General features: G+C 39.1%; 1 protein-coding gene across 1 annotated transcript in view; it reads right to left on the reverse strand.

Moving 5' to 3' along the window:
* Gpr158 (G protein-coupled receptor 158) overlaps positions 1-16790 on the reverse strand; it is a 406464-nt gene that overhangs the window by 379323 nt on the left and 10351 nt on the right. The window contains exon 2 of the mRNA XM_021152640.3: positions 399-504. Within this exon, the coding sequence (XP_021008299.1) occupies positions 399-504 (106 nt within the window). The remainder of the gene's footprint in view (positions 1-398; positions 505-16790) is intronic.

Genomic DNA, 16790 nt, shown 5'->3' on the forward strand with positions numbered 1-16790 from the left:
ATGTGTCTGAATAGATCCCACAAATGTGACAATAAGCATCACCACCCATTAAAAGACGCTTAATCTGTTTGTTCCCACTGGGACTGTTCTCTCATTCCATGACTGTTTTATATTTCCAGCCCATTTTGGAGAATAAATTCAGCCTTTAATTAAAGTCACATTTCAGACATAACCTTACTTGTAGCCTCATCTTAAGAGTCCCTGAAACAGTTCCTCTGCAAAAATTGTTTCCCTGCCCCCACCTCCCTTCAGTTCATTTGACAGAACTGGGATCTGCACAGACTCTTTTTTTTCTCAGAAGTTTGCACATGGTCATTCGCCCACGCAAATAAAACAAGTGTGAGAGGCATCCAAGCCTTCACTTCTGTTTTCCTTGGATCTTATCCTTGTATTCTTACCTCTGAGTTGTTAAGGTGGCATTTGTGAGTTCCTGAAAACCAGCCATCACTCGAACATTGGTCAATGTCCACTTTCTGAAGGCTTATATCAACTTTCATCACACCCCTAAAATGAAAAAACAAAAAAGAAAGAAAAGAAAAAAATAAGCTGAGCCTTTGAATTTGTAAGTGTTCTGCCCTAGTAATCAGGCAAATGTAAAGAGTGCCTTAACTTACTCACACTACCCGTTCAGATTTAACTTGGGTTTGCTCAGAACAGAAACACAGGAGGACAAATGTGGCAAGTTCTGATTTTGCTCGACCTTCACCATCTCTGGCCCCTGGCATTAAACAGACGCTGTATATAACTGAAGGTTGACTAAAGCACACAGTACTGTTGTGGACCTAGCAGAAATTTGACTCTGACATAACACCCTCCAAAACGTATCTTCTCTAAGTGAATCCCAGACAAGCTTCAACCTCTTTCTTACTACTACTAATTCTCATACTGTGTTGGGAGGACAGAGAAGCTAGGGTAACTCGAGGCAGGGGGTAAGAGAAGAAAAAAGCTTCTCTTCCTCTGATCTTCTATAAGTGGCATAAATTCACAGGGGATAGATAGGTGGGTATTTACAGTGTGATGTAAAATATATAATATTGGAGTTAGTATTAATAGCCATGATTAGGATAAAAGAACCTGTACTTGCTTTGACCAGCTAACACGGTTCATTCAAGAGCAGTTGGTAACTGCTGCCAACAAAACCAATGTTGTTTATGAATGTATTATTCATGGTGTTGTGGGGAGACACAAACATATCCATGTGTTTCTGACATACTATACATGACAGATAATAAATGATAGTTAAAATAAATTCTATTATATGTGCTGATTGATTTTTTTGTTTTGTTTTGTTTTGTTCTTTGTTTTGTCAATTGGATGCGAGCCTAGGTCATCTGAGAAGAAGGATCTGAAAAAACACTTCCATTATATAGACTCAGACTGAGTAGTCGGCAAGCCTGTGCGGCAGGTTCTTGATCAAAGATTTGATGGGAGAGGGACAAGCCCAGTGTGGATGGTACCACTGCTGGCTGGGTATGCCTGAGTTGTCCAAAAAAGCAGTGTGAAGAAAGCACGTAAGCAAGCCAGTAAGCAGTGTACCTCCAATGGCCTCTGCTCCAGTTCCTACCTGCAGGCTTTTGACCTTGACTTTCTTCAGTGACAGGACTGCGATCTGCCACATATGAGCAAAATTAACTCTTTCCTCCCCAGACTGTTTTTGGTCATGGTGTTTATCACAGTAGAAGACAAACAAAGAATAGGACAGGAAACATTACAAAGGAAGAAACATTATGGTGGAGGGAAACAGGTCAAAGGGATGAGAGGAAGCCAGGATAAAATTTATGACTGGAATAATTATAGCCCTTTATACCTTTCATTACCAGAATCATGAAGTTTTCCACTAGACTATTATTGGTTAATGCATTTTAGTATTCTCCCATGAATGCCTCATTATAAAGCATAATTTAACTAAAATATCCATTTTTACATGTGTCACAATTGTTAGAAATAATGAGTTCTGATTTTCTTCAGCTGTTTGCAACACCAACAGGAGCTTAGTGCTAAGACAGGACAAATGTCCCAGCTTGCTCAGCACCATTCTCACAGGTGCTACGATTCTGCTCCTTTTCCTTGGAGAAAATTGGCTTCAGAAATAAGTAGCTTACTGGTTAAGAATGTTCTCGCTTAATTTCAAGTTCATATACAGACACCAAAAAGTCAGCCACAGACTTTCAATCCAGCCACAAAACACTTTGGGTTTGCGAAAAAACACCAGAGGTAAATGAGCCGTATGGCCACCAGATGGGAAGTCAGCGCTGACTCATCTTCATTAGGTCTCCTTGGTGCCTGGAGAACCACTGAGTCCTGGGGAAGGAGCTGCAGACTTCCGAAGAGGGAGGTGGAGTTTGGGAGAACTTGGTGAGAGGGAAAAAGCTCTCTTTCTGAGGAACAGCAGACAGGTGGAAGGAATGCAGAGACGCAAACACAGAAAGTCCCTCATTCAGAAGCCAGTTTGCAGCCCCAGCACACCTGTGCTTGAGTCCCTAGAGCAAGGTCTCAGGGGCGGAAATGTTATTCTTCCACATCTGGGAAGCTCCACGGGCCACCAGAAAAAGTCTAGTGGTGACCTCCAGAGACTGGAAAACAGCAACCACTACTCCCCTAAGCCCCTTGGTGCTCTGCCAGTGTGTTCCCTTACTCATTGTCTGAAAAAAAAAATTCCATCTGTCCTTGACAGTTCTAATATTCTGTCTCCGGGAATATCTATATGTGTCACAGCTACCTCCAAGTGCTGTAAGTTGGCGTCCTCACACTTTTCTGGTATTTTGACATTTCTATCCTATAGCCACTATTGCTAACTGGTTTCAGATCTTCATATCCAACCCATGTAAGAACTTTTATTTTAAAGATTTATTTATATATCTTATGTATGTGAGTACACTGTCACTGTCTTCTGACACACCAGAAGAGGGCACTGGAACCCATTCAGATGGTTGTGAGCCACCATATGGTTGCTGAGTATTGAACTCAGGACTTCTTGAAGAGTAGTCAGTGCTCTTAATCACTAAGCCATCTCTCCAGTCCCCATGTATCAGCTTTTTAATAATAACTGTTTGGTTCTATCTGGCATTGCTCCAGGTGGACATCCCAAGTGTGAAGTTCATAAAGTTCAGAGCTCTCTTTCTGAAGTAAACACTAAGTTGCTGATACACATTCATAACAGTTCAGCCTTTGTCCTGACAGATTCGTATTATAACTTTTGATGGATTCACACAACAGACACGCAGAGTATTACCAGAGGCCAATTCTGTCCCCAAGTGGCTCTAACAATAACTTAGTGTTTGAATTTGTTTCCCTGTTGCTGTGATCAACACCATGAACAGAAAGCAAGCTGGGGAAAGAAAGGATTCATTTTATCTTACACTATACATTCCATCATTGAGGGAAGCCAAAGCAGGAACCTGGAGACACAAACTGAAACAGAGACAATGGAGGAGCACTGTTTTATTGGTTTGGTATCTAGGACTTGCTCAGTGTACTTTCTTATATAGCCCAGAACCAGCTTCTCAGGGATGGCACCTTACTTATTCAATGAACTAGACCAACCCACATCAATCATTAATCAAGAAAGTGTTCTACACACTTGCCTACTAGCCAGTCAAGTAGAGGCAATAATTCCTCCATTGAGTTTCCCTCTTTCCATGTAGCTCTAGTGTGTGTCAAGCTGACCAAAGCTAGTCTTTAGCTCTGCTCAGTGTGATTGCAGACAACCTTAACATACAGCCTAAGTAATGCTGTACTGCCTCTTAGCTAGCTTCCAAAAATGCCCAAAGCTAGTGAATGGATACATGTTATTGTATAAAGAAACCATTGTGACTAAATTGTGTTTCTTCCAAAAATTTTCAAAAGCAGTTGATCAGTAAACTCGGTTCTACAAGGACCTCAAAGGGTATCATGCAAACAAGTGCTTTTAAGCATAAGTATCATACAATTAAGGTTATATAACCCTTAAAATATGTAAATATGATATTCACCCTTCCCTATTCAACACCAACATTTTCCTTTTCATAGAGTATAAAACACAAACTTCTTTGCCACACATCTCATAGCTGTAGATGGGAGAGCACCTGGAGATGAGAGAATAGGAAGAACTGTAGATCACAGAAAGCTTCTAGGATTTACTGTGTTTCTTAACACTGTAACCTTAGACTGTAAGTCTCTGTTCCATTGCTGAAGATGGAAATGTTGGTAATAGCCCATGGAGTTGGTATTAATGAGAAAACTATGGAGAGGTGTTCTCACACTATAAAAGGAGAAAGGTAAATACCAACCTGGCCACAAACCCTATGATCTACAATGGAGTTCTACCACATGCCTGTTAGTGTAATCATGACTCAACAGTTGTGGAATTAACTAAATACTATCTGACTGGGTTTAAGGTCCACTTCATCAAATGAAACTCCATGTTTAACACTGCTCAGGTGGTCAAGAACCTGAGACTCGATAGGCCATGGACCTAGGGAAAGCCAAATACAATTTTCTGCTAGAACAACGTAGCAAAATGACACCATTCTACTATCCCCATAGATGAGTGTCTTGCTCAGCCATCTTCAGAGAAGCTAATACCTGCAGTAAGTGGAAACGAATACAGAGACCCTCAACTGGGCAACAGGGAGAGGAACAGTCCTAGGAAACATCTCCATTGAGGATGTCCCCTCAGGACTCAGGGAACTCTGTGGAAGAGGAAAAAAAAAAAAAAGACTTCAAGATCCAACAGGGACAGAAGACAACAAGGAAACAATGCCTTCCAGACATGATAGGAATAACCACATATGAACTCACAGAGACAAGGACAGCATCCCCAGGGCCTGCACAGGTCCAAGCCAGACAGACAGGGTCCTGGCACTGAGAAGGGCTGGAGTTGCCATGATCTCTCATCCTTAACCAAGAAGCTATCTCCAACTGACAATCACTTGCAAAGGAGAAAAGTTTTCTCCAATGGAGTCTTACTGGGCATAAACTTAAGGGTAGCCCCATGCCCAGCAGTATTCAGCCAACAGAAAATGAACTTAATGGTATTTGGAGAGGGATTTGTTTGTTTGTTTGCTTGTTTGTTTTGTTTTTGTCACATAATGCATTGTCTGGACTTTTTTTTTTTAACCTTACTAGTCTTTTTCTTATATATTGTAGCTTCTGACTTGGGGGTTTTATGGGTTTTCTCTGTGAGTGAGCATGTGTATGGGGGGCATTGTTTCTCATGTTTTTTCTTTGTTTTGTTCTACTCTGCTTTGTTTTTGTTTGTGTGTTTTCTAAAGAAAAAGAAAGAAAACAGGCATGGAGCTGGATGGGTGGGGAGGTGGGGAAGATCTGGGCAATAACAGAGGGAAATCATGATCAGAATATACTGTATGGGGAAAAAATTTCAATAACAAAAATAAATACATACTGTTAAAAATTACATAGAGTGTGCTGAAAAGAAAAGTCGCTAAAAGCAGGGACTGGCAGATGAGTTGCACTCAGCCATCCCCCCTTCCACCAATAGTTAGCTGGAACAAACTCTCAGGCTGTGGACTAGTGCCATAGCCAACATGTGCCACTAACCTTGGACTCAGAAAAGGACTTGGTGATAGTTAAAGTGGGAATCTGTTGGTGACTCCTGAAAGACAACAAGGAGCCAGGCAGTGGAGGCTCACACCTTTAATCCCAGCACTTGGGAAGCAGTAACAGGTGGATCTCCGAGTTCAAGTCCAGCCTATTCTGTAGAGTGGATTCTAGGACAGCCAGGGCTACACAGAGAAACCCTGTCTTCAAAGAGAGAGAGACAGACAAAGAGAAAGACAGAGACAGAGAGACACAGAAAGAGACAGAGAGACAGAGAGAGAAACAAAGAGATAGAGAGACAGGGACAGACACACACACAGAGAGAGAGAGAGAGAGAGAGAGAGAGAGAAAGAAGTAACTTTGAAGTAGAACAAAAGTGACCTTTGTCATTAAAATAGGTAGAAACTTTGACAACACCAACCTATTGACGACCTGTGAAAATATAAACTTATAGATCTGCTGACATATACTCTAGGCAAATGCAAAGAAAGAGCTGTCGGATTCCTTCTAGTAGCCAAAGAGATAGTTCCACACACACACCCTTTTTTTTTTTTTTTTAATCATGTGTTAAAACATACATCACAAAATTTATCAACTTAACAACTTGTAAATCTCTAGTTTGGTTGTTTTCAGTATTTTCACACCATTGTAAGACAACCTGTAGAACCCATCCTTTTGCAAAATTAAAGCTACACTCACTGAGACCCGCCTTGCCCCCTCCTGCTCAGCCCCAAAGGCAGAACCACTCTAATTTCTGGCTCTTTCCTCTTGCACTTCACATGGTATTTGTCTTTTTATTGATGGCCCATGCTACTTAGTATAGTGCTCCAATCCTGTGGATTATATATGCTCCAATTCATGTGGCATGTACCAGAAATTGCTTTCTTTAAAGTTGAGAGGTATTCCTCAGTTTATTTATTCATCTACAGGTGGGAACTAGACATGTTGGCATCTTCAAGGATTTTTAAGTAGCATTTGAATGAAATATTAAAAGCCCAATCTGCAGTATTTGAAAATAAAACTGTTTCCTCTCCTTCATGTCTCCTAGCAGTATGGCCAGTACACCAGTTTTATGAGATGCTGAAGGTCAAACCCAGGACTCTATGCATAATGGGCAAGTTCACTACCCACTGAGTTATATAGAACTATCCACAGGGCCTGGGGTTTCTAAAACAAAACAAAAATGCTTATGTCAAAGAAGTCTAAGTGTGGTTTCTTTCTGGTATAATGCAACCTAGTAAGATTCACAAACAACCCATGGGAGGCTTCAGCAAGAAAACTTCTCTTTGTCAGAGAGTCTGCCTCAGAGAACCACATCTAATTATAATGCAAAGAACAAGAAACTGTGAGATCCCCAGTCCCATCTGATACATCTACAACACAATGCCAGCAACTAAGGCTCAGGATCATTGAAGGAGTGGCAAGATTGTAAGAGCCAGAGGGATAGGAAGTTTGCCTTGAGATCTTGTCTTCTACAGGTTGTCAAGGCTGAAGTTTCAGCAGTATGGCAACTGAAACAAAATCAGACCAATGGCACCAATAGACATGCTAATCGAGAAGCAGAAATTCTAAATGGGCCTCAGCCACAGAAGAGAACTACCAGCAACAAGGGAATGCTGGGAGCAGGGGAACTGTTCTTTCCCAGGGAAGAAACCTCTATTGGCTATCCAACACCAAATAGTCAATCCTGAGATCATATACATATAGGTAACTCTAAACAGACTGTAAAGTTATATTTATATATTTAAGAATGCATTATATATACATACATATACATTATATATATGTGTGTGTGTGTATATATATGTGTGTGTGTGTATATATATATATGTAAACAATTTTAAGAGGCCATAAATTTGAGAAAAAGGAGGCGCGTTAGAGGTTTGAAGGGAGAAAAAAAAATGGAAATGATTTCATTTTAATCTAAACTTCACCTGGACCTAAGAGCCTAGAGTGGAGAGATGTCCTCCTGAGAAGGAATAAGTATATTTTCGTTAGGGAAGCTAGCTAGCAGTACATGCTCTTAATTCCAATATTTAGTAGGCTAAGGTAAGGGGATCCAGACCAGCCTGGGCTATACAATAAAACTCTGTGTAAAAATCAGCAAGTAAACAAAAGATTGAAGCTAAATAATGGCAACACTGGCTTGCAACAAGAAATCCCATACCCTAAATACAAGTTAAAATGAATGAGGTACAAAGACAACCTTCTTACAAAAGAGTTTTAGTGCAAATATACAAGGAAAGGGGGAAATAAGAAATAACTTGTCATTAGAACATTAATGAAAAAGTGAAACATAAAAACATAAAAACTAGGCCTTTAGGCCCAGGCTTGAGAATATGACCTTTGTGACTCAATGCTCCAAGGCACACTAATCATAAAACAGATAGCGGCATTCCTCCACCCACCCGCTTCCTGGGTTCAGGGAGTGTTTGTTCAAAAAGGAGCACCCTGACCATTCATGGAACCTGCTATGCAAATGTGCTATTGTTAGAGGCTCATAGAAACTGTCTTGAGAAATAACCTCACAATTATCAGGTATTTTCCCTTGTGACTTGTGACTTCCTCATGACTCTTAACTGGTATTTTTGATATTTTCCAACAACACCCTCCCCAACCCATTAAGTTGTGGTTTCTCCCTTTAAATAACCCCTTACCCAGCTACTCGGGGCGCCATGGCCCTCTACCCCTGCGTGGTGTATAAAAGTCCTCTTGTGGTTTGCATCAAGACCGTTTCTCTTGAGTGATTTGGGGTGTCGTCTCTCCTGAGTCAGAAAGTGGGGGAGTCCTCATGTTGTGGGTCTTTCATTACAATAGGGTGATAAAGCAGCTGAGTGGTGTAGCATCTTTGCTTAGAATGTACACCTGGATTTGTACATCTAGTCAAGACGGGGAAAGAAAGAGCAACATAGTAATAATTATTGCAACTAAGACCTGCTGAAAGTTAGTAGAAAATAATCTCCAAGAAAAAACAGGATATTTGTATAACTTCAAAAACATATTGGCTAATATATTCATTATTGTAGTGGATTTAGTTCTACTATCTAGAACTCTTTGGTATAGATTCTTTCTACCAAGAAGAGGCAAGTGCTTCATCTCCCTTTAAATGTAGTTCTAGCAAAAAGTGTCACTAGACAAGGAAACACTGAGAAACTAAAGGCAGAGGAATGTGGTAAAGGAATGTGTTATGATGTGTTCACCTTATAAGGCTGCTGTACTAAGTACCTCAAGCTAGACAACTTAAAAAAGCTTGATGTTCTCATAATTCTCTAATGTACAAATGAAATGTAAAGGTGTTGGCATGGTTGGTTCTTCTGCAGCCTCCCTCCTGGCCTTGTAGGGGCTTCCCATGGATTTCCCCCTGTGCCTCTTACAAGGACACCAAATATATTGAATTACCTACTCTATTGACCTCATTTTGACTTAATTACCTCTGTAAAGATACTTCATGTCAATTCACATTGATGTTCACATTCCTAAGATGCTGGAAGTTAGAACATCAACACACATATTTGGGCAAAACACAGTGCAGCCCATGTCATATGATACAGAAAACAGCCCTCAGCACACAAAACCTAAAGAAGTGTGAATGAAGTCTGTACTTTAGACACCCACTCCTTATACTGCCCATTTTCTGGTGGTTACATAAAATGTGTTATTTTGAGAAGCAGAATGAAGCACATGAAGGCTTTTTTGTAATATCTTACTTAATCTTCTGACCTTTAAAATTATTTCTAACTAGTTTCTAGTTAATTATTAAACATTATTTATTGAAAAGACAAAAGAATTAAAGAGAAATTATTTTAAAATGTCAAAAAACATGAAAATAAATAATACATAAAATGGAAAGATACAAAGATATATGTAAAAGCATATATTATAGCATATGCTATATATATTATATATATATATATATATATATATATATATATATGATGAATTATATTCTTAGCAAGCTTTAAAATGTGGAGGAAATAGATAAATTGACAGAAAATATGAAATTTCCACCAAGAGAATAGAAAACTTGACTAGAAAAATTAAGCACAAAAATTTGGTTTTACTTTATTTTTGTTTTTAAAAGATGTAACATTTATTTAATTCATAGTTTTAGAGGGTTCCATGCAGGGTCCATACTAGAGCAAAACATCCTAAACTTAAAGCAGGTGGAGAAGGGCATTGTCTCCATCATTTAGACAGGAGACAGAAACAGAAGAAGGGGCAGGGAGCAGGCATAATGAAGTGTAACTCATTGAAAAATATCAATATCTATCAATGTTTGTGCATCAGAATGAGAAAATCACTACCTGTTATACCCAATGTATATACCCCATGTCATATTTTTGTTCAGAATAATTACTGTAATTTTGTAGTTATAAGTTTAAATAGACGAATAAATATTTGTATGTTCAAGTTTGATATTGACTAGAAGTTTAAAATATAATTATATTATGTGTGTCACTAGAATCAAATGGTAATTAAAAACAAAAGAAAAATTAACCAAGCTATTATTGTCTGTCACTAAGGCCTCTCTCGTTCTGTTTCATTATCCCACTTGACCAAACTGTTTAGATGAGTCCTTAAAACTGCTGCTGGAGTCCTTCAAACACACTGCCATTCTGAAGGAAAGAAACTTCTCTCATGTCTTGAGTCTAGTAATTGCATTCGCTAATTTTTTAAAATGAGAGCCAATATAGCCATCCACTGGACTGAGCACAGGGTCCCCAATGAAGGAGCTAGAGAAAGGACCCAAGGAGTTGAAGGGGTTTGCAGCCCCATAGGAGGAACAACAATATGAACCAACTAGTACCCCCAGAGCTCCCAGGTACTAAACCACCAACCAAAACACAAGGAGGGACTCAAGGCTTCAGCCTCATTTGCAGCAGAGAATGGCCTTGTTGGACATAAATGAGAGGAAAGGCCCTTGGTCTTATGTGTAGAGGAATGTCAGGACAGGGAAACAGGAGTGGGTGGGTTAGTGAGCAGAGGGCTAGGGGGAAGGAAATAGGGGGTTTTCAGAGGGGAAACCAGGAAAGGGGATAACATTTCAAATGTAAATAAAGAAAATAGTTAATAAAAATTAAAATTTAAAAAAAATAAAATAAAATGAGAGCCAAGACATTAATCCTAAAATTAAAATAATGAAAATTTATCATAAATTATCATACCATCTCACGATGTTTAAAAACTTAAGAAATATAATAAGATATATCTCACTTAATTAGAACAATCAGCAAACAAAATACCATATAAATAATATACTTTCCAAGTTGGTTGCAAATAACAAGAGAATCACAGAATTTGTTTGAATTGGAGGGGAAATGTCTTTTTTCTACCATGTAGCTATAGGAGAGTTTAGATTCATGTTTCATTAACTTTATGTTTTACCTAAATTTATCTTTGGACACATTCCTCACCCAGATGCTTTCATCCAAAGAAGTAATTGCTCACAAAACACTGCCTCCATCATCACATAGCTCAAGCCTGGACTGTTAGGTTATCAATCCCAAACAGCAGTCAGCCCTACATATGATAAACTCTAAATGAACCCAATAGGTTATTTCTATACATTTATATGTATGTATGTAACAATATATATCAACAGAATTCACTTTACATTTATCTTTTAATTAATTTCTTAGTTGATGTAGGGTTGATGTAGTCTCAAACTTATGACATCCTTCCTCAGCCTTCAAAATGCTTGTACTACCATGCCTGGGGTCAGGTTCCACATTGCATTCATTTCTCTACTGCTGTCCACACAGTGAGCAGAGGGCTGTCTTTTAAGGGTTTGCCTTTGAGCGGAAGACAGAGTCCTGTGTAGACCTAGGAGTAGGTAATGTAGTAAGCCAACAGGTAGAATGAAGAGCACTGGGAAATGATATTCCACAGAATGTACACATTGCCTATGAAAGAGTTACCTAAAGGAAATACATATTCACCAAGCAATGCAAAGGGTCAAAGTGAGTGTGGAGCCTACCGAAGGGTTGTAGCTTACGGAGGCTATTTTATGTTGAGTTGTCCTTGCTGCCAACAGCATTCTATGCAGCTCCAAAGTGCCACTGTCTTTTAGGTTTTGCTTCTAACTCACGCATGCACAGACACACACACACACACACATACACAGAGAGAGAGAGAGAGACAGACAGACAGACAGACAGACAGACAGACAGACAGACAGAGACAGAGACAGAGAGGAGGGGAGGGAGGAAGAGAAAGATTCAAGCAGAAAAAAACAAGCCTACTCTGAGACACAGGTGTTGCTGATAAGGTGGAGGGTAAAGAATCATCCTGTGTCCATGCAGAAAAGTACAGGGTACTTGGGAAGCTAATTTGCTCACTCTTTCACAGAAGCATCCTTCATGTGGTCCTTTCTTCTTCGGTTGTGATTGACTTCTGGAGGCCCCCTGCCTTTCCTCCTCTAACAAAGATAACATAGTAATTAAGAGTCAGAAGTGGTGGTGCTGGACTTTAATCCCAGCACTTGGGAGGCAGAGGCAGGCAGATTTCTGAGTTCAAGGCCAGCCTGGTCTACAGAGTAAGTTCCAAGACAGCCAGAAACCCTGTCTCCAAAAAAAAAAAAAAAAAAAAAAAAAGTCAGAATTTTTCTCTTTCAACATTTTTTCCATTTCTAGTAAAAGCTAATATGAAAGCAATTTTTTAAATGTAACTTCAAAATCACCAGAGATACACAATTGAATGTCATTATTAACTTAGCTTACAGGAAAATGAAAAATCAATTAGAGCAATAATGGTTACTAGGCCTGGCCAAAAAATAAAAAATAAAAAAACAAAACAAAACAAAATACAAGCCGATGGGTAATGAACAAAGCAAATATGGTTTATAAACAGTGTTCTGTTGAACTGAATACACCAGGTACTAAAAGTTACATTTCAAATTTCTGGCCAGCTGGGGTAGTGCACACCTGTGATTGTAATACTTGGGAGCTAATGCAGAACTCCCACCACAAAGTCAAGGCCAGCCTGGACTACAGAGCAAACTACAAGCAAGCCAATGCTACATAGGAAAGCCCTGTCACACATGCAAAATGTAATTAATCCTCATGGAGTAATTTCCAGCTTTCAAAGGACTTAATATCAGATTTCCTATTTAATACACTGGCAGTGCATACTTGTCTTAGTCACAGCTTAAAGGGGATAAGTAAGATAATGTCAAAAGTAGCTAACTGAGAGGCTGAGGAGATGACTCAGTTGTCAAAGCACTTGCCATGCAAGCATAAGAATCTGACTTTGTGTAAAGGTCCAGGTATGGTAATCCATAACTTTGATCCTTCTGCAAGGGAGGTAAAGATGAGACAGTGCCTAGAGCTCACTGGCCAAGAGCTCCCGAGTTCACTGAGAGACCTTGTCTCAAAATTACTAAGGCAAGAGTGATAGAGGAGAACATCCAACATAGATATCTAGCCTCCACGTGCACATATACCATGCATGCACACGTACACATGGGTGCTATTGATGTCTGGAGAACAGAATCAGGAAAGTATGTTCTCCAACAATCTGAGCCTGTCAAAGCCATGCACATGAAAATACAACTCCCTCTCAAAACCAAACCCTGCAACTTCTGCCAGCCACACCTTTGAGTCTTCAAACAGAATTATATAAAGTCAAGCTAGTAGGATTACAATCTCTGCGCTGCAACTCAGCATTAAAAGAGAAATATCCCAAGGATAATAGTAGAACAACAATAAGGCAAAAAATAAAATAAACAATAGAAATAATCTGTCTAGATGTGCCGATCAAATATTTATATAGCAAAAGAGATGTGTTAGGAGAAGCCTGACTCTTGCTGGAAATGCCCAGAATGCAAAATCCTGTCTTCTCTATTTAGGCCATGTCTAGAGTTATATTCCACAGTAAGTAATACTGCAAGACAATGTACTGTCTCCTGCCAGTCAAAGAAAACGTTTTCTTCTGCTTATTATAGAAGTCCCAGGCTCAGAATTCACCTGTACACTGCAGTGCACTGCATGAGCAGGTGTTCGTCATGGCACTTCCATCTTATTCTGAGATCTCTTCAAGATTGAGAAACTCTATTGACTGGTCCTGTTTCTGTTCCAGGAGCCATCTGTCATCTTCAGCAATGATAAAACAGTAACAAGCGAGCTTATCCACATGCAAATAAAGTCTAGGTAGGATTTTCATAGCACATACAAACTGTCTTTTCGTTGCTCTAGGTCCTGTCAAATAAGTTGTTTAACCATAAAAAAACAAATCAGCATTCTTACTCCATCTAGGGTCCGTATACACAATATGCATCGATCAACAACAGTGCTGCTTAATATCTGAAATGTTAGAAATGCAAATCCAAGCACTGTTTGTGACATCTAGTGTGCATTTTCAGAGAACAAGAATATCTTAGCACATACATTCTGCAAATGTATCAAGGATTATCTCTCACCATTAAGACACAGGTGATCAGAATTGTTTTATTTCTTTTGGCTAAATATTATTTTCTATAAATTCTAAGTAACCACATATTTTTACAATAAAAAGTGGTTTTGACTTAGACTAGACAATAGTCAACTCACTCTTTTTGTGCTCCCTGGAGTACAAAAAAGAAAATTTATAATGTTCCACGCTTTCTTTTTACCCATCATTGTGTTGCCTGCAGCCCAGTGTGAATCTCTCCCAGCTGTCCAACCAAAGCCTATTTGGTGAAGGGAAGGGAAGTGAGCAAATGGACTCAGCACCATGATTAAAAGCATGTTCATCATGCTCCCATGAACTAGACAAGAATGAAGCAAATAATGGCACAGTGGTAGAAACTGCTTTGTCATTGTGATGCTAAGCTTCATCTAAGCTCTCATCAGGACCTGTGTGACCAAATAATGTTAGGTTCATAATAGCACTAAAACAAATGTACATCATCTGACAGCGATATACAGTTGCATTCATTGATGACTGAACACAACGTCGGTAAGTATTCATTGTCCCCCCATTGTATATCAGCTCATTGTGTATCCAGAAGATCATAAGCTCATCTCTGCTAGTCCATCTCTACAACTGTTAACAAATAATAACTTCAGCTCTAATGTCTCCACCTCTACAACAGTTAACACATAATTTTTAAGCACATCTGCTTATTTAGAAGATCAAATTTAAGAGCTATTTTAAAGTCGCTTTTTTTTTTGGAGTTCTATTACAACTGTAATAATAACAATAATAATAATAATATCTTAATCAAGTAAAGTCAGTATTTAGTTTAAGTCTGTTTCCCAACAGTGTGGCTGCCCATAGTTTCAGTCATGACTTTATACTGTTGTGGTGACACAGTGTGAAAGACTCCTCCTCAACCCCTAGAAGAATTACACAGCACTCTTGAAGCAGGAAAATGTTCTCCTCCCCCACAACACTTTGCAGAAGATATGTGCAGAGCCGCCTGCCAGCACTTTACATAGCACACTCACTCGCCTTCTGCCTGGCTTCATGTTCTGAGAAGTCTATTCCGACAATCAGGTCAAGGCTTCTTTGAGCAGTTTTGTCCATTTTACATAGAAAAAGAAAGATGACTTGTTTAATTTTAATGAGAACCAATAAATATAAAATGAAGCCAGGTCAGGTATCAGCAGACATCAAGCCTGAATCCACAAATATAATCTGCATTTGGGGACTTCTGTGGGTGACACTCTGAAAGCTAAATGTGGTACATCTTTTAAAATTGCTGTGGTTTACTGTCTGATAATAGATGATTGTCTGCAGAAAAAAAAAATGTTTGAGTCTGCTGCCTTTACAGAGGGAGCTGCCTAATGTTTCTTTCTGTGGCTATTTTCACAGAAATAACTCTGAGCTACAGTTTAACAAACACACCTACAGTGTTCCTTATTGCATCACTGGCTATGGCCATTTATTACTCAGTGTGCAGATGTCACTTGCACTACCATGTTTAATTCAAGTCGCCCTGTGCGAGAGGACCCTTTTCTCACTTCATAGATGAGGAAAATAAGGTCCAGAACTGTTACACAATGCATCCAAAGCTATACTTTTTTGAGTTGTGCGAAGAAAAAAAACAAGAAGACATAGTGTGTCGGCAAAAGCAAGTGTAAACACTGTAGTCTATCTTAAAATATGCAACATTTGTCCCACAACTTGAAATTCCATGGTGATTTAGTTAAATTTGCCATTTTTGTGAATATTAGCAATATCTAAGGCATATTTAAGTATATTGCCTTCTCATTTGTTCTCTCATTTAGTTATAGGGCCTTAAAGTCAAATCACATGTACATAATAACATGTACAGATTTTAAGTTCACACAGAACTTCTTCATGTCTAGAGGTCAGTTTTACATGGTAACTTTTCACAGCAGGCAAAGAAGCTAGCCCAGTTGGCCACAATAGAAAAATTAATAATGAGGGTTCACTGCTAAAACCTACTATGTCAATCTTCTATTATTAATAGTTATTCTGTTAGAATATCAGTAAAGTCCAATTAAGGGAAAACTCCTGGTCAAGAAAATAGAATTTCTGCCCAGGATGGAGACCTAACATTCCAGTTGGACTGGCAATGATCTGGTTAAGAACCATCCAGCAGGAAGAAACACCCTTAGGAGGTAGTGTTCACGTTAAGCCATATTAAAGAGATGGGCAAATAATTATTCCTTTAATAAGATAATATACTTTTTCTTTCCAAAATTACCACTGCCAATGCAGTTCCTCAAGTTACATGAGGTTGCCATGAGGTGTGTTGGGTGTGCCCATGTTTCTGAGTTCTGACTCAAAAAGATACAACTATTCTCTTCTTTGTCCTGTCTTTTTCTTTTGGATGTTGGCTAGAACTTAAATATGCTTCTTTCTAAAGTTTGAGCTTCCGTGTTTTCTCTCTAAGACTCTCCTCACTATGTGGCTCCCCACTGACATGTAGTAACTCACACACCATGATGTTGTTGGCTTTACTGCCCTCTTCTGTTCTCCTCATCCAGGCAGATGCTGAAGTTTGCAGCTTGCCTGACCTGAGGGTTTTTAAGTTCAAATGAAATTGTCTTTGAGCTTCCATCTAAGTCCATTTAAGTTAAATTGTTTTATTAATGAAACTAAGACCCCCTCCAAGGAGGAACCCTAATTTCACTAGTCAACCATTATAAACATCTTTTCCTACCATGCAGACACTACCTTCTCCAAATGCATGACTTAAAGGCTCATGGTCTCACTTCAGGGCTCTCTGCATCTTTTGACTCTTCTATAAGCATCCCCTTACCTCAGTGTCTTAGACTTCACTTCAGAAGTCACCAAGTGACCAG

The sequence above is a fragment of the Mus caroli genome, unplaced genomic scaffold (genome assembly GCF_978045245.1).
Source record: "Mus caroli unplaced genomic scaffold, Mus_caroli_1 scaffold_2, whole genome shotgun sequence".
NCBI lineage: Eukaryota > Metazoa > Chordata > Mammalia > Rodentia > Muridae > Mus > Mus caroli.